This window comes from Scardinius erythrophthalmus, assembly GCF_964197995.2.
Source record: "Scardinius erythrophthalmus genome assembly, chromosome: 10".
Classification (NCBI taxonomy): Eukaryota; Metazoa; Chordata; class Actinopteri; order Cypriniformes; family Leuciscidae; genus Scardinius; species Scardinius erythrophthalmus.
This window is the reverse complement of record NC_138230.1, coordinates 34,069,368-34,094,205: the sequence shown is the minus strand read 5'-3', so window position 1 is coordinate 34,094,205 and position 24,838 is coordinate 34,069,368. Positions and strand designations below refer to the sequence as shown.

At 37.2% G+C, this 24,838-nt stretch overlaps 1 protein-coding gene across 1 annotated transcript; it reads left to right on the top strand.

Annotated features, from left to right (window-relative positions):
- Positions 1 to 3,724: 3,724 nt before the first annotated feature.
- fndc5b (fibronectin type III domain containing 5b) lies at positions 3,725 to 22,901 on the top strand. Its single transcript, XM_081375963.1, has 5 exons — positions 3,725 to 3,865; positions 13,060 to 13,175; positions 16,182 to 16,380; positions 20,611 to 20,700; positions 22,716 to 22,901. Exons 1-5 carry the CDS (start codon positions 3,787 to 3,789, stop codon positions 22,853 to 22,855), a joined length of 624 nt encoding a protein of 207 aa, XP_081232089.1. The 5' UTR covers positions 3,725 to 3,786; the 3' UTR covers positions 22,856 to 22,901.
- The last annotated feature ends 1,937 nt before the right edge of the window (positions 22,902 to 24,838 follow it).

Sequence of the window (24,838 nt, the reverse complement as noted above, 5' to 3'; positions counted from 1 at the left end):
TTTGTTGTGCTAGCCCACATGTAAACTTTACCAGTCCCAAATCTACATGTACATATGAGTCATGAAGTGACTAAGTGTAAATAGGCCAAGTGTTACTGTTACACTTGACAAAAACTGCATTGCAACTGTAAAAGTCAGCATATCTTAATGTTTAATCGTAGATGTAGACATTTGTGTTTGGCATACTGACAAACACTACTGTACATTAGAATAATGAAAACGTTTCAGACGTTATGAATGGAAAGTGCATTGTGTGAATTTAAAGTGGTGTCATTCTGTGGCAACTCCTTTTGACATGTAGAGGGTATTTCTCAGAACTTGGCACGAGAGTTCAAGGAGAGAGCTGGAAAGACCTCCACAAATTTAGGAAGAGTGGTTTCCCTCAGTAAGCATTCTGGCAGGAACAAGCGAGAGGGAGCGATGAAGACACTGCCAGCACTTTCCACTCTGAATTTCATTTGGAGACTGAATGGGCTGCAAATAATGACTATAGATCAGCAGTCACTGGACCATCCATTTAGCCTTAGTCATCACATTTTGAGCTGTTTTGTAGATGTGTATGTCGTACACCGAAAACCGTCAATGCGTATTAAAGCCGAGGCTGTCATGCAACGCTCAATGCGCTGTCTCAGGCACTGGCTAAAATTTGAATGTGTACTTTATCGTTGCGAGTGCTGTGCACTTGCAGAGAGACTCCGCCCACATGTTCTTCTGATTGGCTGTGGTCGCATCGTGTCTGGTGTGGACAGTCGCTGGAATCTTATCGTGTCTGGTTAGGACACGGTGTAATATTTGCTATTTATGTACATAGATTATGATAAGACTGGAGGCTGAGAATAACATAGTCATGCATTTTCAAACATGTAAAACATAAACATTGTGCTGTGGCAATAATATCTCCACAAAGCCTCAGCCCTGCAGGAGTGACTGCTTTTATAGGGGAACGTGAGAAGTAGCAGCTATGGCCTCATGCTTTGAGAAACAAAGATATGTGGTTATCCCTCAGGATCAGCCCCAGTAATGCAAGACACAGATTCACCTTCACGCCAATTTATAGACTCTCTAAAACCGCTGCCCTGAACTACACTCTGTGCAGAACCACTGTGCCCTCATTTCTCTTTCTATCAGCGAGAGAGAAACGAGAACCTGGGAGAGGAAAGAACTGAGAGGCCGAGATGAAATAATTAGTTCAGCAAAGAAAATTAATTCTGACATCATTTAGTTATGTAATCCAAACCTGTATAACTTTCTCTTTTCACACAAAAGGAGAAATTTTAGGTTGCTCTCATGTAATTATAATGAATCAGAACTATAGTGTTATTCTAGTGCAGAGGTCTTCAATCCTGCTCCTGGACGCTCCACTCACTGGACCTCTGTTCTAGTGAGTGACCGGCCACTGTATTAGGAACACCTGTTCAACAGCTCTTTAACGCAATCTAATCAGTCAATCACATGGCAGCAACTCAATGCATTTAGGCATGTAGACATGGTCAAGACAATCTGCTGAAGTTCAAACTGAGCATCATAATGAGGAAGAAAGGTCATTTAAGTGACTTTGAGTGTGGTATGGTTGTTGGTGCCAGACGGGCTGGTCTGGCACCAACTAAGTGTAAATAGGCCAAGTGTTACTGTTACACTTGACAAAATCTGCATTGCAACTGTAAAAGTCAGCATATCTTAATGTTTACTCGTAGATGTAGACATTTGTGTTTGGCATACTGACAAACACTATTGTACATTAGAATAATGAAAACGTTTCAGACGTTATGAATGGAAAGTGCATTGTGTGAATTTAAAGTGGTGTCATTCTGTGGCAACTCCTTTTGACATGTAGAGGGTATTTCTCAGAACTTGGCACGAGAGTTCAAGGAGAGAGCTGGAAAGACCTCCACAAATTTAGGAAGAGTGGTTTCCCTCAGTAAGCATTCTGGCAGGAACAAGCGAGAGGGAGCGATGAAGACACTGCCAGCACTTTCCACTCTGAATTTCATTTGGAGACTGAATGGGCTGCAAATAATGACTATAGATCAGCAGTCACTGGACCATCCATTTAGCCTTAGTCATCACATTTTGAGCTGTTTTGTAGATGTGTATGTCGTACACCGAAAACCGTCAATGCGTATTAAAGCCGAGGCTGTCATGCAACGCTCAATGCGCTGTCTCAGGCACTGGCTACACCATAGAAATGGAATACACGGGTAGAATGGAAATTACCAGGACAAAGGGAGTCCTAAAATAGGTGGATCTTAACAGCCCAGACATTATTTCTCTGTCTACAATCAGTTTGCAACTTATATAGCCTACAATGACTTTGAGGTGGTTTACAAAGGAACATCTATGGAAAAATTAGCAATCGGTTGAGGTTTGTCTTGCCGGATTATCCCATATTATCATTTATCCTAACAGAAAGGACTAAGGGCCGGATTCATTGACAAGGCTTGAACTAAGCCATGGATTTGGCCTTAGTTCAATTAAGGCATTTAAGTAGCTTTTATAAACGTGCTTAGAAAAAACAAACAAAGTCACTGACATATATCTCAGTTCAAGTTGCTTTTAAAGTCTGGACTAGGCTTAAGCCTTGTCTGTGAAACCGGGGGATAATGTTTATTTTGTGCTAGGTATTAATATGTGTCTGAGTAACTTGTAATTTTCATGGTTACTAAAATATTATTAAAAGGCTGGTTGAAACATTGGCTAGCTATCAAAACTGTTTATTAGGCCTGTATGTGGCTACAGTAAGCATCAGAGGGAGGTTTTATTCTATATTGTGACATATAGGCCCATCAAAAGTGAAATAGCTTCTCAAACAAGATAAAAAAGGTAAGGCAGGAATTGATTGGATTGTTGAGGTTTGTTTGCTATTGCTGTGATCTCATGTGAGTGACAGGTTGTCCCACCCTCACGTCAGCAAACACGTCATCAGAGAGGAGAATCTAGAGCTGGTGCAATCTATTTTGGTTTTAAAATTAATTATATATTTTTTTTAATTTGAAGTTAAAAACACATAATGATGTACTACGGATACATTATTTATAGGCTAATAGCTAAATACTGCTATACCTATTCCATAAAAAAATAAGAATAGTTCATTTTGATTTAAAGCCTCTCAACGTTTAGGATTTGGGTCAAGCCTCAGTTTGAGAGTATTTTTTAGACACCCTATCCGTCTTATTCTTCAATTTCAATTCTTTTTCTACTTTGAAGATCGTCAAGTGTCTTTATTCGGGTGTAAATTATCATCCACATCACCGCTGGAACTTGGAAAGCGTTGTCACGAGGAGCCTGTTACTTTTCTCAGCGATATTAGGAAGGGCCAATCACAATCGTTGTGATTACAGAATAAGGTATTTTATTTAGCCTTTGTACAGCGGTTGCTGTTACTGACCTCCGTTATATGACAGATATAGAATATTTATAGAATATTTGGAATTCATAGATTTAAAAAAATAGCTTGGAAATGTTCTTAATGAACTCAAATTTGAATGCGGTTTACTAGAGAAATTAGGCTTTGTGAGCCACCGAGCGCCCCCTGGAGGAAGAATACATTATGCCCCATTGTTAACAGTGACAAATGCCGTCCAATGGGCTCAGACAGTCTTCTCATGTCGACTTTCTGCGGCAAGTACGGAGTTTAGATCCAGTGCTGTTCTGGACTGATGCGGGAATAAAGACGGCCACCAGTCGTCAACGTTAAACACATAGACGCCGACTTATAAGTTAAAAAAAATCGTGTGAGTAAATGGGATTCAACGTCTTCCGAACAGAATGTAAAGAATTCCTTGAAGGATGTGGGGAATTGAAGGCTCGTGCGCTGCGCTGTTATTGTTGTTTTTGGCTTATATCTCCGTTTCCTCGGTTAACGCCGGTAAGTTTGCGTGATTGTATTCATTTAGACAGGAATGTTATTTTTATATATGGTCATTATTAGGCTTTTGGGCTAGACCTAGAAAAAGACACGAAACCCTGTTACACTATTTTTGCACGAATAAACAGAATGACAACTGTTTTATCTTAATACTACAAATAATATGCTTGGTAAAAAGCATTCTGATATGTTCACATTGGCAGAGAACAGACAGATTGCGGGTATGAGATAAATAAATGATGCGCTACTACCTGTTCAGCCCTTCATTGGGAAGCACAAGCCGCTCATGGGTTTCCACTGTTCATTCAGACTGCATGTAAATGCTGTGAACAATTCATGTGATCCTAATTGATTCTGTTCACAGAGACAGCAGAAACCTGGTCGGTAGACAGAGATTACAGTTTGAACGCACAATAGATCACATTTGAGAGCTCTGGGATTTAGGGCATTTGTCTGGATGCATGCAGACACGTTATATATTAGTAGGCTACTGAATTAATTTGTTTAATGGCTTATGATCTGATAACCAGTACAGCTAAATAACTACAGCAGAATAATGATCACTTTGTCAAGGTCACAAATTCTCCCCCTTCAATTGTGTTTGCATTTATCTTTCTCCATTAATTTAACCTTTATAAGCAATATATCATTTAATAGCCTATCAATGTTTTGTATTAGTTTACTTTTTTTTTTTGTCTGGCCTATAGTCTAATAATCATGGTATTCTGTTTATTTATTATTATAATTTTTTTAAACCTATAAAACAATAGCTGGTTTTACTTATACAAAAATTTTTGTGCAGATAACAACATTAGATTGTCTGCAATATCATTTGTTGGTTCAGCTGTTAAATTGTTTTTTAGATACTGTTAGTTAAACAGCTTGGAAAGGATTTACAATGATAATTTACCTTTTTAAAAGTGCTGTATAACTCAGTTCCTCAATATGGAACCTGAGATATATAAAGTGCCAATACTTTTGACAAATGTAAACCAATGGCTACCACAAGTAATGCGCATTCATCTTTTTAAATTCAAATAAGTGTCAGTTTGCAGAAACACTGAAACAAAAAGCATAAAAAAGCTTTTTAGGCAAATGTACATTTAAATATTCATAACAATAACTAGTCTTAATGAGTACGTTTTAAGCATTTTGATTCACATGGCGTGTGTGTTTTTAGTGTCACTTCTGCTTTTTGTGGTTGCATGAAAATGAGTGGATCACCTGACACCTAAAAATGATAAAAGTGAAAAGTATCGGCAGTAATTTGAAATTACTCCGAGTTTGCTAGATGTCATGCTGCTTGCTTTATGGGGATGTGTAACACCACCACATATGCACTATTATTGTGATTATTGTACAATGTAGACAGATTTGTTGACGATTTAATGGATGAGGGCATGAATGTTGCATTGCTCGCATTCTGAGTGTAACATTAGATTTAAAAAAAAAAAAAAAATGCAGCAAATGGTAATTCTGCTGTAATTTTTAACCAAGCCAGAGACATTTATACACTGTGCAAGTTTGGAACTGTTCGCCAAACACTTACCCCATTCCTCCCTTTTCTTCTTACCAAGACATAATAGGCTCTGATCTTTAGCTGTTTTTAAATGATCAAAACAAAATTACATTAATCTGATGATAAATCGGTGTATCAGTAATAATAGCCATCAAGAAACCTGTAGGACTGCATGTGTTCCATTTACCTCAGAGGAGGGATGACGGTCAAACTTTAGATTAGAGTCCACTTCTCACTATTAACTAACTATTATCTACGACTTTTGCCTAATTACTGCTTATTAATGGTTAGTAAGGTAGTTGTTAAGTGGATGGAGAATATGGTGATGCTGAATAAGGCATTCATATGTGCTTTATAACTACTAATAAACAGACAATATCCTAGTAATATGCATGCTAATAAGCAACCTAATAGTGAGAACTGGACCCTAACTGGGATGTCGTAACTGAATGAAGTCAAACCCGAGTTGACCACATTCCAGTAAACAGGTCAGAAATCTAAGATGGATGCGTCCAGGCAAGCCTTCGTTGTGCCTGCTCTATTGGAATACAAACACATAAAAAAGCAGTATTTTGCACAGATAATACCGAAGTATCATGTCCACAACTAGAGGTTGGAAAGCACTGTGTGCACCACTGAATTTATTGAGACACAGACAAACAGAAGTGCTAGTAAGCAATGCTACTGCTTCACAGCGGTTGATGCGCTGAGCAGGGTATTGGATTCTGAAGTCTTGGTTGTTGCGCTCCTCCCCCCGAGTTTCCAAGTCACAACTCCGACTTGAGGAGGCGTTCCACTCAAAAGTTCCTACGGGGACTAGGACTTTCCCACCTCGGAGGACAAATGGCCCGCACCATTGAAGTCGGCATGAAATGGAAGTTTCTTCCATATTGTGACGTATATCCAAGGGAAATGGCTTTTCGAACAAGAAAAAAAAGTAGGGCGGGACTTGATTTTGTGTTTAGGAACTGATTGGATCATTTGCTATTGCTGTGATCCCATGTGAGTGACAGGTTTTTGTTGCCCTTGCGCCAGTGAACACATCAGAGAAGAGACGTCGCTGCAAGACGGAGGGGAAGTTATTTTGATTAAAAATTACGAGGGCACATAAAAAATAATAATGATGTGCACGGATAAAGCATTTATAATAAACATTGCAATATTTCATTTTTAATTTTGAAATCATGGTGACTTGAAATGCATGGTTTTCTAGAGGAAGTCACTTGTGAGTTGATTCTATAACAGTTGTTTGGTAAAGGAGGGCAGTCCGCTAGAACAGTCTACTATTTCACATCAGCAGCACCTGTTTTGACAATCTGAAAATTGCAATAGTGTAGAAATACACAACAAAGGCTCTTCTATCAAAAAAGATGCTGTGAAGTGATATGGCCAATCCGTGTTGAAATAAGAGCGCAGCTTGTGCTACATTACAATGCTGTTCTCAGCTGCTAATGTAACATTATGTACAGATTAACTGTAATAGACATCCACAGCTCACAACACACACAAACAGACACTAATAAAGCACACCGAACCATTTTCAATCTGCTTTTCTTTTTTATGTTGTCTAGAGAAGCAACAAAGCCTCTGTCCATACGTCTTTATGCTGAGGCATTGGCAAGTGATGCAGGACGGAGGAATATTAATGAAGAGAGCCAGTGACATTTCCACACCATTATGAAAAGAACACGGTTTCAAACACCCTTTCTAATACAGAGAAGCAAGTGGAAGCAGGTGAAACAAACATGTCAGAGAATAAGTGATCAACTTTTAGGCTGCATGATGGTTTAGTCTTATTACAGGCCTGTTGTATTTTGTTATGACGCTTGTGATGAAAGGCAGAGGTGCCCACGCAATGTGCAACGCGGAGTTCCTCGCTCCGAGCTCTCGCATGTTTGTTTCATCTGACAGTGTCAGGCGTCTCATCAAAGCTACGGGAGGACATTGCGAATATGTTATGAGTCTGATATTGTTTAGTGGGGCCAATCGCCCCTGTGCATTTCATATTAGAGCAAATCTATCAGTTTATCACTCTGAGATTCTGTGTTTGATGCATTAAGACTAGGGATGTCAGATCCCTAAAATATAGGCAGGCAATAGAATTCAATATATTGTTTGAGGCACATGAAGCCTGAATTGCTCATTGGTTTAGAGCTGTGATGCAGTAGTTAGTGCACAGGATATTAAAATGTTAAGATGGTGCTCAGGTCAGACTCAAAGCTGTTTATATTGTGAAATTATGTTTATGTTGCAGCCTTTTGCTAAACTGCTTTAAATTACTTTTTTTTCACATCAGTCTGCACTCTATACACCATAATTACAAAGCAAAAAAATGTAATAATAAAGACTTCTTAATGTTTTTGTCTTTTATGCCCACCAAGGCTGCATTTATTTGAGAAATATTGCAAAATATTCTAATATGCTGATTTGGTGAATAATTTTATTATTATTAATAATGGTCATCAATGTTGAAAACAGGTTTTGATACATTTGTTCCAGGATTCTTTGATTTGATGAATACAAAGGTAAATGAACAGCGAATAAATGCTGTTTTTATGATGCTTATATGCCACAGTTGGCCACTGCCGCTCCTTTCATGTTTATTTTACGATAAAAGTTCAGTTTAATGTTCGCCTCCTTCTTCCTTGAACTTTGTTAGTTATCACTTAAATTCACATTATTTTATTTAGTTCTAATGAAATAATGCAACTGTGAAAGTACTGAATTATTACTCATACGGGCCACTTTATTTGACGAATTAAAGTTGTGGGCTAACGTAGCGATGTTAACTTGGTCAAAACAATCGTACAAAAAAAAAATACATTAGAGTGTGTTAAAAGTTATGTTATATTGTTACTCTGTGCGTTCGCTCGGTGGCTGGTATGAGACACTTATTGCACATCGCAGTAAGCTAGATTGATATTAGAATATCATTAAAAGCTGGATGACTTGTGTTGCTAAATGGCATGCAATTCATTTCAAAATATATTTAATGTTGGAGAAAATGCTGTATAAAAATGATGCTGTCTCTGATTATGCCTCTTGACAAAATAATATTGTCTCTGAGGCATGGTACAAACACGTTACACATAAAATTAGCTTGGTGGATTCTCACTGCGTGATATTACTCTCACACAAGAGTGTTGTCAAGAATATCTGAAAATAAGAGGCGGTCAGGTGGAGTGCAGACTCCAAGCTAAGTTGTTATTAGATGCTGGAGGAGAGCAGTTTGCATCGCTTCCTCTGAGTTCAAGACAGGCCATGGGTGTGTGGATCTGAGACTGGGATTTTAATCTCAAGGGTTTAATATTCTCAGTCTGGAGGTCAGCCTGAGCTGTGAAACCACTTATAGACTTCAGGCAAAACTGCCTCCTGTCATCACTGAATTGTTTATCAGAGGCTCGGTTTTTACTCTCCATAAGGGAGCTTTGCTATATTACTGTAGCCTACATTAAGAAATATTTTCAGTATTAAAATATTTCAGTATCTGCTAGTTTCCTTTTTTCCCCCAGACTCATGATCTGATTTTAAAAAGCTACAGTACCTGATGGCCTTATATAAACGAACAAAAAATCTTTGCATTTACTCTGAAACTAAATGGCAACCTCTCCGTCAAATTAGCTTCATGCTACTATTTACATTGTGACAGAGCTTCAGCTCCTGACCAAAACTTACCCCGATAAATATCCCTCAAAGGCTTCCTGTGGGACAGCAGTGCTAAGCTTAATATTTACGAGGACTGCCATGTCCAGGGACAGAGGACGCAGTCAAGCCAAGCCAAGAGATTCACCTCAAAGCCTTGGCTCCCTAAATCAGGGCTGCAGGTCTAGGTAATGCTGCTGCCAGCCTGACTACACAATCCTCAGACACAAGACAACCAGAACGAAAAAACTCTTGCTTCTTACAAGGGCGACCAGCAAACATGCATGAGTTCAATGTGACATGTTGAAAAATGAATCAAATTAACTTTTCCAAAGGGCCAGTATTCCTAAGCAGTGCTCATTGCAAGATTGCCGGTTGAGTGAATGCCTTGAAAGTCTATACATTCAAAACACGTTTGTCTCCGCGGACAGGCTAATACACTTTAGGTTTGGTGTCTGGCTGAAAGCCAAGGACCTATAGAACATTCACATGAAGCCCATTACCTACCGATGGGATCCAGAAAGACTGAATGAACGTCTTCTGCCTGTCCTGAGGTAACATTAATGCACTGTATGTGTTAACATCATGTATGACACCTCAACTCTTCAGTGGTGGTAGAAAAATTATATTCAAGGCAGCTTGACATTAATTTTTAAGAAGGTAATTTAAGTTAAAAGGCTTAATTAGGTGAAGCGCTGGTGTTGAAGACTTTTGGAAAATATCCAAACAAAACATTGGATTCATTAAAGGTGAAGTGTGTAACTTGAGCGATACTGAATAGAATAATAAGGATTTTTACCAATTTCTTTTCACAAATACTCTCACGGTCAACCTACAAAAGGCTTGATTTTATTTTCTCAGAATTTCTAACTGAAAACATTGAAACACTTTTAAAGGAATAGTTACCCAAATATGAAACTTAACCCTCATGTAATTCCAAACCCTAATGCCTTTCTTCCATGGAAACCAAAAGGAGAAGTTTAGCAGTTCATGCTGCTCTTTTCCATAAAAACATAAGTCACCAGGAGCTTAAAATAAGACCCCAATAAAGTAAATAAAAGTGATTCATACAACTTTATGCACTATACTAGAGTCTTCTTAAGTCATATGATAGTTTTATGTGAGAAAGAGAAGTTGTTATTCACTGAAAATTGTCAAACTTGAGCATATTCAAACTTAGCGTCACTGTAAGTGATTTAAATATTGGCTTGTTCCTTACACTAAGATATTTCTAACTTCAACATACCAGTGATATTTTTTTATTTTTAGATTTTAAATTTTACATTTTAAGTGAACTAACCTTTTGCACAACAAGATTTCTCAAACCTTGAAATTCGGGAATTCATTCAATATATGTTTCTGAATGCATGTTACATTCCTCCCCTATTTAAATTGTAATGTATGATTGTTCCAAACACATCCTGCCCAGTGGGAAACATATTGTGTCCTCAGGGATGACTGGCTTTCTCTGTCTGTCATCACACAATTTCCCATCTGCAGGGTGTGAATTTGTTACATTGTGATGGATGACGTTAACCAGACAACCATTTCACTCTGTAGTCAACAAACATTACTGATGATTAGAACTTCATGCACCAATTTAAGCAACAGCATAGTATCATTCTGTCAAGTGATGACACACAACACAACTTCTGACATCTTCGTTGCAAAACATTTCAGTTTAATTCATGAACAAAATGCCCAATGGCCAAACAGCGGCTGGCTTTGTGTACTCTAGGCTGTGCCAGGCCATTTTCTTTGTTTGATGACCATCAAAGACAAAGAGGCTGGTTCAGATAGGAATCTAAGAGCTCCCACACAGTAAATAAAAGTAAAGAGGAGTGGAAATATTGATCTAGAGCAGTGGGTCTTCACTATTTTTTTCTTGAGAGCCGCACTGATAGGACAAAGTCAGTAGGAGAGCCATTTTACCTCAAAGTATAAAAAGTTACATCCAGTCATAAATGGATGTAAAAACAAGCAATATGCAATGCAAGAAATACAAAAAGGTGGGAAACCATTTACCAGTCAAATTTGTAACTGAGACAAGATGATTTCCCTTAATGACAAAAAAAGTAGGATTTCCAGAATATTTTCATCCCAGAATGACCTTAAGTTATTTTTTCTACAGTAGCCCATCATGTGTCTAACCATCCAAGAGCACATGCAGCGTTAAAGAGCTGGGAAGACCGCCATAACTGGCAACTCCGCAGATAATATGTTTACATGCACAACTTTAGTTTCAAGGACTGAATTCATTCCGATTGATGAATCTGAATGTATTGTAGTTTACATGAACGCTAAACATCATGATGTGATACATGATCGGGCTGATGTGCGCGTTTATAAGGCAAAAGATTCAAATCTATAAGGCAAAAGATTCAAATCGGAATAGATTTTTTGACGTGCACACTGCACAAATATACAAAGTTTCCTGCTGTTGTCGCTTACCCATTCTCCTACATTGGTTCTCTAAACAGCAGACTTAATATTTATCCAATTCTGGTCATAATTTGGAGACTATGAACATATGAACCGTTGTGCCGTGCTGTTTGTAGGCTATTTATCACGTAGTACAAAGGCCCAAAACCAGTCGTCTGTGGATGAGAATCTGAAACAAGGACTGGTGAGGTGTCCTGCTTCACTTCACAGATACTGAGTGAAAGGAGAATTATAGAATGACAGGACACTCATTTATACAACACTTTATTCGTCAGGAGAACAGCTCGTTCAGTGCGTCATACGTCGTCCTTTCAGTTTCGGTTTTCAATCGATCAAGTGTTTACATGTTCTCTCGATAAACCACCCCTTTCAATCCTATCGAAATTATTTGTAGTAGAGCTGACACTTTGAGTTTGTAATGGGTTATCTTATAGCCCTACTTGTTTTTAATGTTTTTATGAAATATCTGTTGTGACTGCATGATCATATCACCGTATTATTTACCGCCACGCGCCACAAATTAAAGCTTGGCGAGCCTCATGAGGTAGCGCTAGTTACAATGAGTAACACTGATCTAGAGCAAACATGAAGCTGAGCATCAGTGCATTTCCATTAGCCAAACCGCACTTTTCATTTCGGTATTAGACAAAATAGCTAGAGAATGACATAACAAAGACGTTAACTGAGACAGAATGAATCATTTGTTTGGTAAATAATTTCATAACATCATAACCGCCCAAGACAACCAGGATGGAACTTGCTGCAGACATGCATTTTCTGTGACGTCTTATGAGCTGTAAATAAGTTGTAAGGGTAATATTGCATGAGAGTTGTTGTTTCGCTTGAGTATGTGTACAAAAAAATAAGCAAGCAATTTCTGCATAACTTTATGCATGGCAGACTAGATCTGCAATGCACACTGCTGCTGTTGCTACAGAGCAAGTATGGACTATATAGACACACTGCTGTGAGCATGTAACATGCGCTACCGATGTATGAATTGAATTGAATCCTGTATCAGATCTAGGCAGGTGGAATTGGGGAGGTAGAGGGTAAAAAAAAAAAAAAAACTGTGATGGCATGCTGCAGGACCAGCTTAATGAAAACATTGAGCCAGAATATTTAAATGCTGAGCAAGCAATCTCATTGGCTGCAGAACCAGCAGAGGTCGGTCAGCTTGTGCCATGCAGTAAACTATATATATCCCTGCCATTTATGATAAATTATTAAATAAAATGGTTATTCAGAATCAGTTATTATCACAAATGACTGTGACTGGTCCAATTCAGTTATTATTGTCATAATACACAGTGAGGAGGTGAAACAAAATAATCATTAACTTTTCGACACTCTCTTTTTTTTTCATCATTTTAAGTTTCATTAGGAAAAATGAGCAAAAATTATCTTTGCTGTTGCAAAGTACACACACCATTACACCCTAGCAAATGGCGTAGTTCGGCAAACACTCGCATTTTCTGCAGTCTTAATGTTCTTGTGCATAAATGAGGGACTATAAAATGAGAGAGGTCTTGCAGTATGTCACATCAGTACCTTTTATCCCTTTATGTCTTTTTTTTGTGTGTCTCCTCAGACAGTTTATCTGCTCCGCTCAATGTGACCATCAAAGCACTGGAGGGGAACTCGGCGATAGTGACATGGGAGATTCTGGAGGGAGACCCAGTTATTGGGTTTGCCATCACCCAGCAGGTACTGAACCAGTTAATGGTCCATTTCGAGTCCTTACATGTGCAAAACAGGGGGAAATCACCTCATAACTCAAGTTTAATGAGGCAATATCATGGAGGAATTCTTGTGTAAGCATATTGGTTATGTGTCAATGTAGACTGGTCTGCTTTCTCTTCGAGGGCACATGCTGTTGATATTTTAGGTGGCCTTGAGCTTCTGTAAATGTTTTATGCGTGCATGCATTAGTGTGTGTGTGTGCAGATTTGAGGAAAGCAGTCACTGTGGAGACCTCAGTAATAAGGACCGCAGTGACCATCTGCTGGAGTACAAAGCCATTACAGCTTGTCACCAAACTGAGCAAGACAGAGTTTCTGCAGTGTGTGTGTGTGTGTGTGTGTGTGTTAATTTTATCTCCTCATGAATTTCTCATGCCACTTATCACAACTATGGGATGATTTCACTAAGAATTGCAGTGATAGCACTGTTTATTAGTGCACACTATAAATCTGTTCTGACAATGACATCATCTATGCGGGTCTTTAGTGAATAAGGCATTATTAAAGTAAACATTAAACAGCATTTGATATCTTTTTTACTAAGATACATGAGTGAAACAGATGGATCAGTCTTAAAGTACTAGTAATTTTTGATATTGATGCTTTATCAAGAGGATAGATAATCACATAGATTTTTCAGTCAGGTGTTAATTTTTAACAGTTTTTACCATTTATTTTGCTTGAAAATGAATGCTTCATAAGCTTTGAAGTGGGGAAAAAAATACTATTTGGTATTACCAAATAGTTATATTGGATTATAGGAACTATTTTTCCTTTCTCTCATTTTCTGAGTGAAATGGTGAAAGGTACATGCACAAACAGAGCGGACAGGAATGAAAGATAAACTGAAATCTCATAAATCTGGAGATTCATGAGATTGCATTGGGGGTGAGGTTTGCTACTAATTTATTTATTTAATTTGAAGTTATTAAATGCATAGAACACAAACATGATTATGTTCTGGAATAAACTAAGCAAAACCCTTTTTTCCCCCATTAAATGTTAAAAATAATGGCTTTCAAATTGAATTTGACCACAAATTACCCATTTTATCTTTCAAAAAAGAAAGAGAAATAGCTTGGTGTCAGGGTTATATTTAATTTCTTGTGTTTTGTTTTTATTCTCCCTGTTCTTATTTGCCTATGTTCTGTTCTCCTAGTTAGTTTCATTGTTTGTTAATTAGTTACACACACCTATTTCTGTTTTGCTGATTACCTCTTCCCATGTATTTAAGCTCTGAGTTCTTTCTGTTCAGTGTTTGGTCTCGTTTGCATTTATGTCTTGTGGTTGTAAGTTATTTCCTAGTTATTTTCCTGCATGTTTCTCTTGGATTTTATTGAATAAAAGGACTGTTGTGAACTCTACATCATTGTGCACGTATACGGCCACACACCCCGTGACAGAAGACCGTTTGCCTTCTCTGTTCAGAGCAAAGTAATAATAATCTCGAGGACCATGCCAATGACTTTCTAGACCTGCCGTGCCTTACCAATTTCCCCGACCGCTCCCTGTGTGTATTTTTTCGAGCAAGCTTAAATGTGCGGTGTAAGGCATACCTGTTGGTTTTCCTCGAAAGAATTTTGCCACGTTTGTGGAGTGGGTGCAGAAGAACAAGCCTAGTGGCTTGCACCATCTGCCCCGAGGAGGATGTCACCAGTTCTTCCGGTCACCAGCTCCACCTAGCAAAGAGGATTTCCTGGCTCCACCTTCAGCCACAGAGCCCATCACTCCACCTCGGCATGTCGACAGGTTGGCTCCACCTTGGCTTCTCCCTCCCTCGGCTCCACCTAGGACTATCCTTAAGGCTCCACCGGGCTCCCTTTTCTCTCAGGCTCCACCTTGATCAGTCGTCACTCTGGCTGCACCACGGACTTCCGGGCCTTCAGCTGCGCTTTGTCCCTCCACCCCTACGGCTCCGCTTTCCCTCCAGGTCCGCCTTGGTCCTTAGTCTTACCGGCTCCACCTCAGTCCTCTGGAACCCTGGCTCCACCTCGGAAGCTTGTCGCTGTTGCTCCACCTAGGTCTTCAGAGCCATCGGTGTTAGTTTGTCCCATCGGCTCTTTGGCTCCACCTGGGTCTTCACCTCCATCGACTCTGTCTCCGTCTGTCATCCCCTTGGTCAAACCTGCTAAGTTTCTTCCATGACCCCTCCCTCTGTTGACACCGCCATGGGCCTTCGTACTGACTGTGGTCTAGGTCCCCTCCAGGCTCCTCCTGCTCCTGGCTCCTCCCACCAGCATCACCGCCTTGGTCTCTCGCACCGTCTTCTCTTCCAGATTCTTTCCATTCACCTAATCCACGTCCTCCTGAGTTGGACTATTAATTATAGTTACATCGCTCGTATGCGCCTTTCCGGAGCAGGGGTGTAATGTCATGGTTATTTTAAGTTTCTTGTGTTTTGTTGTTATTTTCCCTGTTCCCATTTGCCTGTGTTCTGTTTTGCTGATTACCTCTTCCCATGTATTTAAGCCCTGAGTTCTTTCTGTTCAGTGTTCGGTCTCGTTCGCACTTATGTGTTGCGTTATGCGTTTATGTGTTGCGCTGTGGTTTTAAGTTATTTCCTAGTTATTCTCCTGCGTGTTTCTCTTGGACTTTGTTTAATAAAAGGACTATTGTGAACTCTCCATCGTCGTGTGCTTTGTTAAAGCCACTCTCCCCATGACACCTGGACGGAGTGGTGAAAATAAGAGGACTTGGTGACGTCAACCAAAGAGGAAAGTTGTTGTAGACACAGAGCAAAATATTACATACTGATTATATATAACAATGATTATTTTTTTTTTATCTCTGGAATAACATACACTGATGAATTATTCACAATTAGACCAGGAACATGCATTTGAAAAAGTTAATAGGATGAATTTTGATTTCATGTTGACTTACATGTCTGTGGCATCAACCACATTTATCCTTGGATTATTAGCATAAGCCTCTCAATCTCATTAGTTCTTTCTAATTTTGATGTTTATAGAAGAAGGACGTTCGTATGCTGCGATTCATCCAGGAAGTGAACACCACCACTCGTTCATGTGCATTATGGGACTTGGAGGAAGACACAGAGTACATTGTGCATGTGCAGTCCATTAGCATGAGCGGCACCAGCCCCCCAAGTGAACCTGTTCTGTTCCGCACTCCCAAAGAGTCAGAGAAACTGGCCTCAAAAAGCCCAGGTAACTACCAAAAGCAATTTTTTTTGGGGGGGGGGGGACAAAATAATGCATAATACCATAATAGTACCATAATATTTTTTGCAGCACTTCAGAGGATTATTTGCAAAATTGCATCTTAAAGTACTAAAGTAATTCAATTAAAAGCATTGTAAAGAGTTAATATCTTGCAACTGCAAATTCATTTAGCATATTCACAATGTAATTTCTTGTAATTTCAACATTATATCTTGCAGGACCATTAATTATGTCATAATTTACTCACCCTCATGCCGTTCCAAATCTGAATGACTACTTTCCTCTATGGAAAAACAAAAGTTTTTCTTTTTTTCTTTTTGGAAGAATATGCTGGTGAATATAATAAAAGTGAATAAGGTCTGGTATGTACAGCTCCAAAATATCCTAAAAGTAGTTATAGTCCTCATGCACTATATTCCAAGTCTTCTGCAGCCATTGATACTCATTAAGATGATGATTTTATCCAAAGTGACTTACAAATAAGGAATAAAACAAAGCGAGTCGCACTAAGGAGGCAGTAACGTGAAATGCTGAAATACAAAGTTTAAAATTGTTCAGAGGAGTACAGGTACACGATAATACTAGATAAAACTAGAACAAAGATGAAATTCACTTCATTATTGACTGAACATTTTGACGTCAGCTGTGGTTCTTTGTGGTGTGTTGAGTGGAGAAATTGCTAAATCTGATTCACAAACAGATTCCTTTTAGGTAAGATCTTTCAGTGAATAGATTGATCCAGTTCACAAAACTGGTTCGAATGATTCAAACTTTATCCATTTATTGCAATTGTATTAAAAAAACTGACTAGTATATTAAAAAAATGTCTACTTAATGTTTCAAGAAAGAAAGAAAGAAAGAAAGCCACACACATTCAGAAGAACAACATGATAAATGATATGCTTAATTTAGCTTAGTCATTAGCTTATATAAATGATTATATACAGAGATACAATACTGATATCTTTGCACAGTTGAAGAAATAGATTCGTTTGAAAGATGACTAAACGGTCAAATCATTTCCGTAGAGGGAAAAAAAGCCACAGCAGGGAGGTGGTTATACAACCGCTCTAAAAATGGTGTTGTGTCATAATTCAGTGCATGAAGTGCTCACTTTTGTGCGTTTTACCAATGCGTTTTCTTTTAAGGAGCTTGTCTTATCTAGAGCAACACACAATACAGCAAATTTTCATGTTGCGTAATCCATTTCGATGACCTACTTACTTGGACAAACATCTGCCGGGGAGGATTGTGTTCCTGAAACACTTGCCATTTTATGGGTGAGTGTCAGCCCTTGGCACTGGACTGTGTTGATGACATTTAGTGTCAAACCATCAGTTGTGTAGGTTAGAATCAGGGCAGGAGTTGTCAGTGAGGTGTAACCTCAGACATTAGTAAAATGTCAACTGATACCTCTTCATCTTACATCTATGTTTTTGAAAAAAAAAAAAAAGGCAACTATGATTTAGTTTCAAAGAATCGTTCTCATAAAAAATGTGCAAAATAAGCAATACATTAACTAATTTGCTATCATTATATGAACACTACTGTTCAAATGTTTGGGGTCAGTAAGAATTTTTTAAATGTTTTTGAAGGAAGTCTCATTCTCAATAAGGCAAAATACAGTAAAAACAGTAATAATTTTTACAATTTAAAATGACTGTTGCCTGTTTTAATGTGTTTTAAAATGTAATTTATTCCTGTGATGGAATATTTTCAGCATCATTTCTTCAGTCTTCAGTGTCACATGATCCTTCAGAAATCCTTCTAATATGCTGATTTTCTCCTCAAGAAACATTTCTCATTATTATACATGTGTTACATAAACCGTGATACATTTTTCCAGGATGTTTAGAGCGTTCAAAAAAGCAGCATTTATTTGAAATAGGAATCTTTTGTTACATTAGAAATGTCTTTATTTTCTTTACTTCTTATCCTTGCAGAATACAAGTATTAAATTCTTCAAAAAAAAAAAAAAAAAAAAAAAAATCACACTGACCCCAAACTTTTGAACAGTAGAAAAAAAAAAAAGATAATAATATATTTTGTATATGTGCCCTGCTCTCTAGCTATTGATTTTGGCATTTTGACAACTAAACAACATTTCATAGGTTTATGTCACTCAATATAGTACAATATTAAAATACCGTTAAAGGTGCAATGCGCAAGTCTCTGAGTTTTTGCAGAACTATGCCCCCATCTGGCAACAAGCGAAACTGCAACCAGAGGTGTGCACGCTCATGGACCACACGGTCTCTTTGAATCCATCTTCTACTTTTGTCGAAAGTTGACTAAAGTTTTGTCGCTCGAGTTGTCTTCGCTGATACGGAGAATGGCGGCGAATACACAAACCTGCCAGACATAGCCAGGTGAGCGTGAACGCGCATGACGTCACGCCCAGTCTCAAATTCCGTCCCGAATCCCTCTTATTTATTTTACTGTACAGGATTATAGAGGCAATCGCAGTGATCAGAGAAGGGCTCATTCAGCCCATCAGGCAATTGTTTAAGTATGTATGGGTTAGAAAAACAAGTATTTTTAACATGAAATGTTGCGCATTGCACCTTTAAACATTATACAGTATAAAATACAGTGGGGTACAAAAATCGAATTTAAGCCTGAAACATTTTAGTATTTTAACCAATTTAAAACAAAGAAAAGTTATGTTATAAAATGAATTTGAAATTGGTAACACTTTACAGTAAGGTCTCATTAGTTAACATAGTTAACATCATTTAACTACATTAATTCATTAGTTCATTAGTAAATAAAAATGTACTAATACATTATTAAAATTAAAGTTGTATTTGTTAATTAGTTAATGCACTGTGAAGTAACACGAAGAAACAATGAACAGCTTTATTTTTTATGAACTAATGTTAACAAAGATGAACAAATACAGTTACAAATGTATTGCTCATAGTTGGTTCATGTTAATGTTAGTTAAGTGTTATACCGAAATATTTTATATTCTGAACTATTTCTAGGTCAGATGGTCTTCCTTCCATTGCAAAATTCTAAACAAAATTTTAAAATCTATTAAAAAATATAATTATATAAAATAACATAATTATATATATATATCTTTTTTAAATAAAAATGTATTTTGATAATATTTTTCACAAGTGATGTCTCACTTTTGGGGCTCACTGTAAAAATAAAAATTACAAACTGTCCTGTAGATGAATCTATTATTGTATTTAAAGGACACTCTAGTGTCATATTCATTAAGGTATAAAGTTCTGTTTTTCAGGATCCATCTTAAATCTGTTAACGCTGCACTAATGCCATTTGTGATGGATCAGGGGTAGAAATGTGCTTAGGCGCAGCAGAGAGTAGTTTACAGATGGCTAATTTTTAGCTGACGCATGTGTCAGTTGGATAGCAGGAGCGTTTACAAAAAAACAGTTTAATCATCAGGCATTAATGCTCATGTTACACTGTAATTAAGTGATCACCATCACACTTCACTAAATACCAGAGCAGCTAATGAACACAGACAGTTAATCTTTCTCTCCGCTGGCCTCCCCTCTCCATCGCTTCAGGGTGGCTTCGTGTTTTTTTTGTATTGATATTGACGGTGAGCTGAAAAATGCCTCAACTTTTCCCCTGCACTCATACGCCTGAGACATCCAGTAACATTTCAGTTTCACCTAAAGGGTATCGAGATTTGCTTCAAAGAAAGAAGAGGCGCACAAAGAGACGAGTGTAACTTCTCCCTGCAGTCATTATGAAGCACAACTCTTCTGCTCCTTCAGATAAGAAAGACGTTGAAGAACTTGGCTTTTCCCTCTGCGGTTAATCAGTGAACACACACCAGAGCGCTACGTACAGTTTCTTTTAAATAACAAGGCTTTAATTAGAAGACGCTTTAAATCTTCAGCCAAGAAAGTGACCCCTGAGGTCTTCTCCCAGTGAGAGGAGAGCGCAACCCCGAAGTGATCCTCACAGTCATCCGCTTCGACTTGGGTTTTGAGTTGAATTCAGATTTTTTGACATGAAACATAAATAATAAATATATCGAGGCAGAGAAGATGGTTTGCTTTATATCCTCTTGAGGCTAATTAAAGAACCCTCGAAAATGCTTTTAATTCCTTAAATAATTCTACTGTGGTTTTGCGTGTTTTCACGGTGCCTGTGCTTTGATAACTGCAGAAGTGTGCTTGTTTTCTGACTATATGAGTGAATGAACTGTGTTTGTTTGAATCCACACAGATGAAGTGACCATGGAGGAGGTTGGCCAGGCCGCCCAACTCAGGGCTGGAGAGCTCATTATCATAGTGGTGGTTCTCGTCATGTGGGCAGGTCAGAATGTGACCAATCAGACGCAAATCAAATGTTGACTGGAGAAATTCACATTGGCTACATTCACACAGCAATATACTGTATATATTTGGAAATAGCCAATGTGAATTTCTATATATTTCTATTTCTAACATTTGATCATTTATATATATATATATATATATATATATATATATATATATATATATATATATAAAGTTTGAGAACCCCTTGCAGAATCTGTGAAAATGTGAATAAGAGGGATATAAGATATAACAAAATAAGAGGGATCATACAAAATGCAGGCTATTAATTATTTAGTACTGTCCTGAATATAATATTTTACATAAAAGATGTTTACATATAGTACACAAGACAAAAAATAGCTGAATTTATAATTTTTTTTTAAATAAAAACAGGATAAAATGTCAATTTTTCGTATTTTGTTTAAATGTCTTTTTTTTTTTTCATTTTGTACGGCCCTTCGGAAGCAACAGAAGATACTTGCATGTTTCCCGGAAGACAAATTAAGTACAATTTATCTTCAAATTCAAAAAGTCCCCCCCCCCCCCCCGACTCTTAATGTGTCGTGTTTTTTTCTGGAGCATCAGTGAATGTTTGGACCTTTTTTAATAATTGTGTTGGAGTCCCTCGATTGTCCTCAGTGTGAAAAGATGGATCTCAAAATCATACAGTCACTGCTGGAAAGGGATCGAATATGCAAAAGATGCTGTAAAACTGAAGAATTTGCAGGACCAAAAGCATTTTTCTTAAGAACATTGGGCAGTTTAACTGCTCAGGACAAACAAGAGACTCAAGAACAACCATCACAAAAACGAAAAACAGATCATCCAGGTAATGACACCCAGTATTACGAATCAAGGGTATGTAAACTTTTGAACGGGGTCATTTTTATAAATGCAGCAATTATTTCAGCTATTTCTTGTGGACTATATGTAAACATATTTTATGTAAATTATCTTATTCAGGACAGTACTAAATAAAAAATAACATGCATTTTGTATGATCTCACTTACTTTGCTAAAATTATTCACATTTTCAGATTCTGGAAGAGGTTCACAAACTTTCAAGCATCACTGTATATGTGTGTGTATATATATATATATATATATATATATATATATATATATATATATATATATATATATATATATATTCCATGCTTTTAGAAATCTTTATTATATATAATTAAAAATATTCTGAAATTATTCATTTTATTCTTGAAAATGATAAAAGCTATAAATATTACCATTTCCACATCAGAAAATATATTTTGACTGTTTTTTTTTAAGTTCTCGCTGCTATGATTTTATTTTTTTGCTCAAAGTGAGGAATGTTTTTGCGATTCCCGTTTAATTTAAGTTACAGTAACACTAATAATTACTTTTATGAAGAAGTCATTAATGTTAAAGTCATTAAGATTACATAATGCTTAACATATCAGTAGTTCATAAACATTCAGATATGATTACAAGTTTGTAACTATATCTTTTTAGAATAAAGTTGAATAACTGAATATTGTATTTGTGAGTGTGTGTGTGTGTGTATGTATACAGAAGTTAATTCACATTAAACATTTACATTTAGTTTCATGACATTTCTAACTCTTCGTGTCTACATTTGCAAATAATGGGTTTTAATAAAATTGTTCTCTAGTTTGTGGTCATAAATGTGGTCCATGCTAGAATGGAGAAAAGACAAGAGCGTATCTAAAGTTATGATTGGGTCTTATAGAGGCTTTCCTTATCTTTTTATAATCCACGTCAAGTCTTTTAGAAGACTAGGGAATAAATCATCAGACAGGACTGTACTAGCACAACTTAACTCAGGGCCGCAGTGCAGCTCATCATCCTGTTCTAGTCCAGCTATAATTTGCATGTTATTATTTGGGGCAGAATCATGCTGCAATCCATCATTGCATTTTTTCCTTTCCTTCTTTCGACAATGTCTCATCCATCACCACCACTCTCCCATCCAGTCTTCAACTCTCCGAATCCTCTTTCATTTGTGCACAGGTGTGATAGCTCTGTTCTGCCGCCAGTATGACATCATCAAAGACAACGAGCCCAACAATAACAAGGACAAAGCCAAGAACTCTTCAGAGTGCAGTACTCCAGAGCACCCTACGGGGGGACTACTGCGCAGCAAGGTCTAATTCAGCCTTCCCCTGTCGGCAATAATAGGCTTTAGCCTCAGGACAGGTATGTTGGTGGATTGTGTGCTTGCTTGACTTAATCGAAAGTGTAACATATCTAAGTTAAGTTTAAGGACTAAGTTTGGTCTTTTGTTGTTTCGTAATATTTAAGATATGTTTCATTGTTTGCTTTTCTAATACAAACCATATTCCCATGGTTAAAAACATGGGAAAATGTAAAGTACTTGCAAGGCAGCGCTGTATTGACATTTCTCATTCTAGTTCAGGTTTGTTCTAATCCGCTAAACCAAACACTGCTTACTGTACATTCAGTCTCATGTGTGCTATCCTTTTTTTATATATATATACTTTTTTCTAATTTTATCTAATATACAGTACCATTTTTGAAAGTTTGGGGTTAGTAAGAGTTTTTTAAAAACACTTATAATGTTACAATAGATTTCTGTTTTAAATAAATGCTGAACTGTTATTCATAAAAGAATCCTGAAACAAATATGGTTTCCACAAAAAATAATAAAAAAATAATGATAATAATAGGAAATATTTCTTGAGCACCAAATCAGCATATTTGAATGATTTCTGAAGGGTTATGTGACACTGAAAACTGGAGTAATGATGCTGAAAAACACAGGAATTCATTACATTTTCAAATATAATCAAAAAGAAAACAATTATTTTAAAATGTTATAATATTTCAAATATTACTGTTTTTACTGTAAACCATTTTTACTTGGAAAAAAAATGCAGCTTTGGTGAGCATAAGAGACTTCTGTCAAAATAATTTACTTAACCCAAACGTTTAAATGGTAGTGTATGCATAAATTTACTATACTTAATATATAATAAATTATATTGTAGATTTTTTTTGTTTAGAATTGCATCAATATTTGGATACCTAACTGCAAGTGGTCAACTTCCTCACATCTATTAGCATAATGAGTTGCAATTATTGTATGATTTCGTCTTATTTGCATATACAACATTTAATTATTTTAGCAAAGTGGCTCTGTTCCAAAAGCTAGTTAGCTTTCTCGATGCCTAGTGCCTTCTATGGCTAACTGATATGCAACCTAATAAGTGACTGCTCTTCATAAACAGCAAATCTGTAAGTAATAGAAATAGCACTCCTTTTGTGACGCACACGAGAGACTTGACTATCCCTGCATCACAATGTGCATACTATACATCCTAAATAGTATGTGAGACTAAAATAAGTGTGTTGAAAAGAGTGTGCCGATATTTTCCAGATGGTCTACTATTTCTGGTAGAATTTTCGAAGTGTGGAACCGTGCATACTCTAATGGCTAATATTGCACATTGTGCTTTGGAGGAGGATTCGGTTCAGAACTACAAACACGAATATAATATGTTAAAAAACTACAAAGATGGCAGATGTGGGAGGAAGAAGCGCTAAGAAAGATGCTAAAGAGTGCAGCCTCTCGCGAGCCAGTCGTTAGCGCACCTCTTTAGGCCAGGGAAGTGAGGTTTACATGCACAGCTCTTACTGGCCTACGTCCGTCACATGTACATACTTCTAGGGCGACGGATAAGTAGGCGAAGTAGGATGCAGCATCACAAATGAATTCAGTAGAATTTGACGTTAGCATGTTGCTAAGCTAATCTAATAAGAATAAATATACATTACATGAAATGACGGTTATATAAATAGTTCATTTTGATCATATTAAAATATTTGTAGCTATCTTTTAAGAAATAAATGTTTATAATTAACATTACTCTCACTTTGTCTGGCATATTGGATTTGTAGGATTGCTCATCAGTCACAATGCATCCTGGGATTGCCTTCTTTACAAAGGATACATGTGCTAATATAATTATGCTGCCTATATCTTTTAGAACTGTATTTGCGTTATTGAGCAGTAGACCAACATCAATGGTTCCATGAAGAACCTTTAACAGCCATTAAACCTTTAATTTCCACAAGTAATAGTGGGAAAAGGTAGCCTGGCAAGCCAGACCTAC

Coding starts and splice junctions, on each gene's coding strand:
- fndc5b (XM_081375963.1), top strand. CDS start 3,787: ATGTGGGGAATTGAAGGCTCGTGCGCTGCGCTGTTATTGTTGTTTTTG. Junction 13,176..16,181: donor GGTTTGCCATCACCCAGCAG/GTACTGAACCAG, acceptor TGATGTTTATAG/AAGAAGGACGTTCGTATGCT. Junction 16,381..20,610: donor ACTGGCCTCAAAAAGCCCAG/GTAACTACCAAA, acceptor GAATCCACACAG/ATGAAGTGACCATGGAGGAG.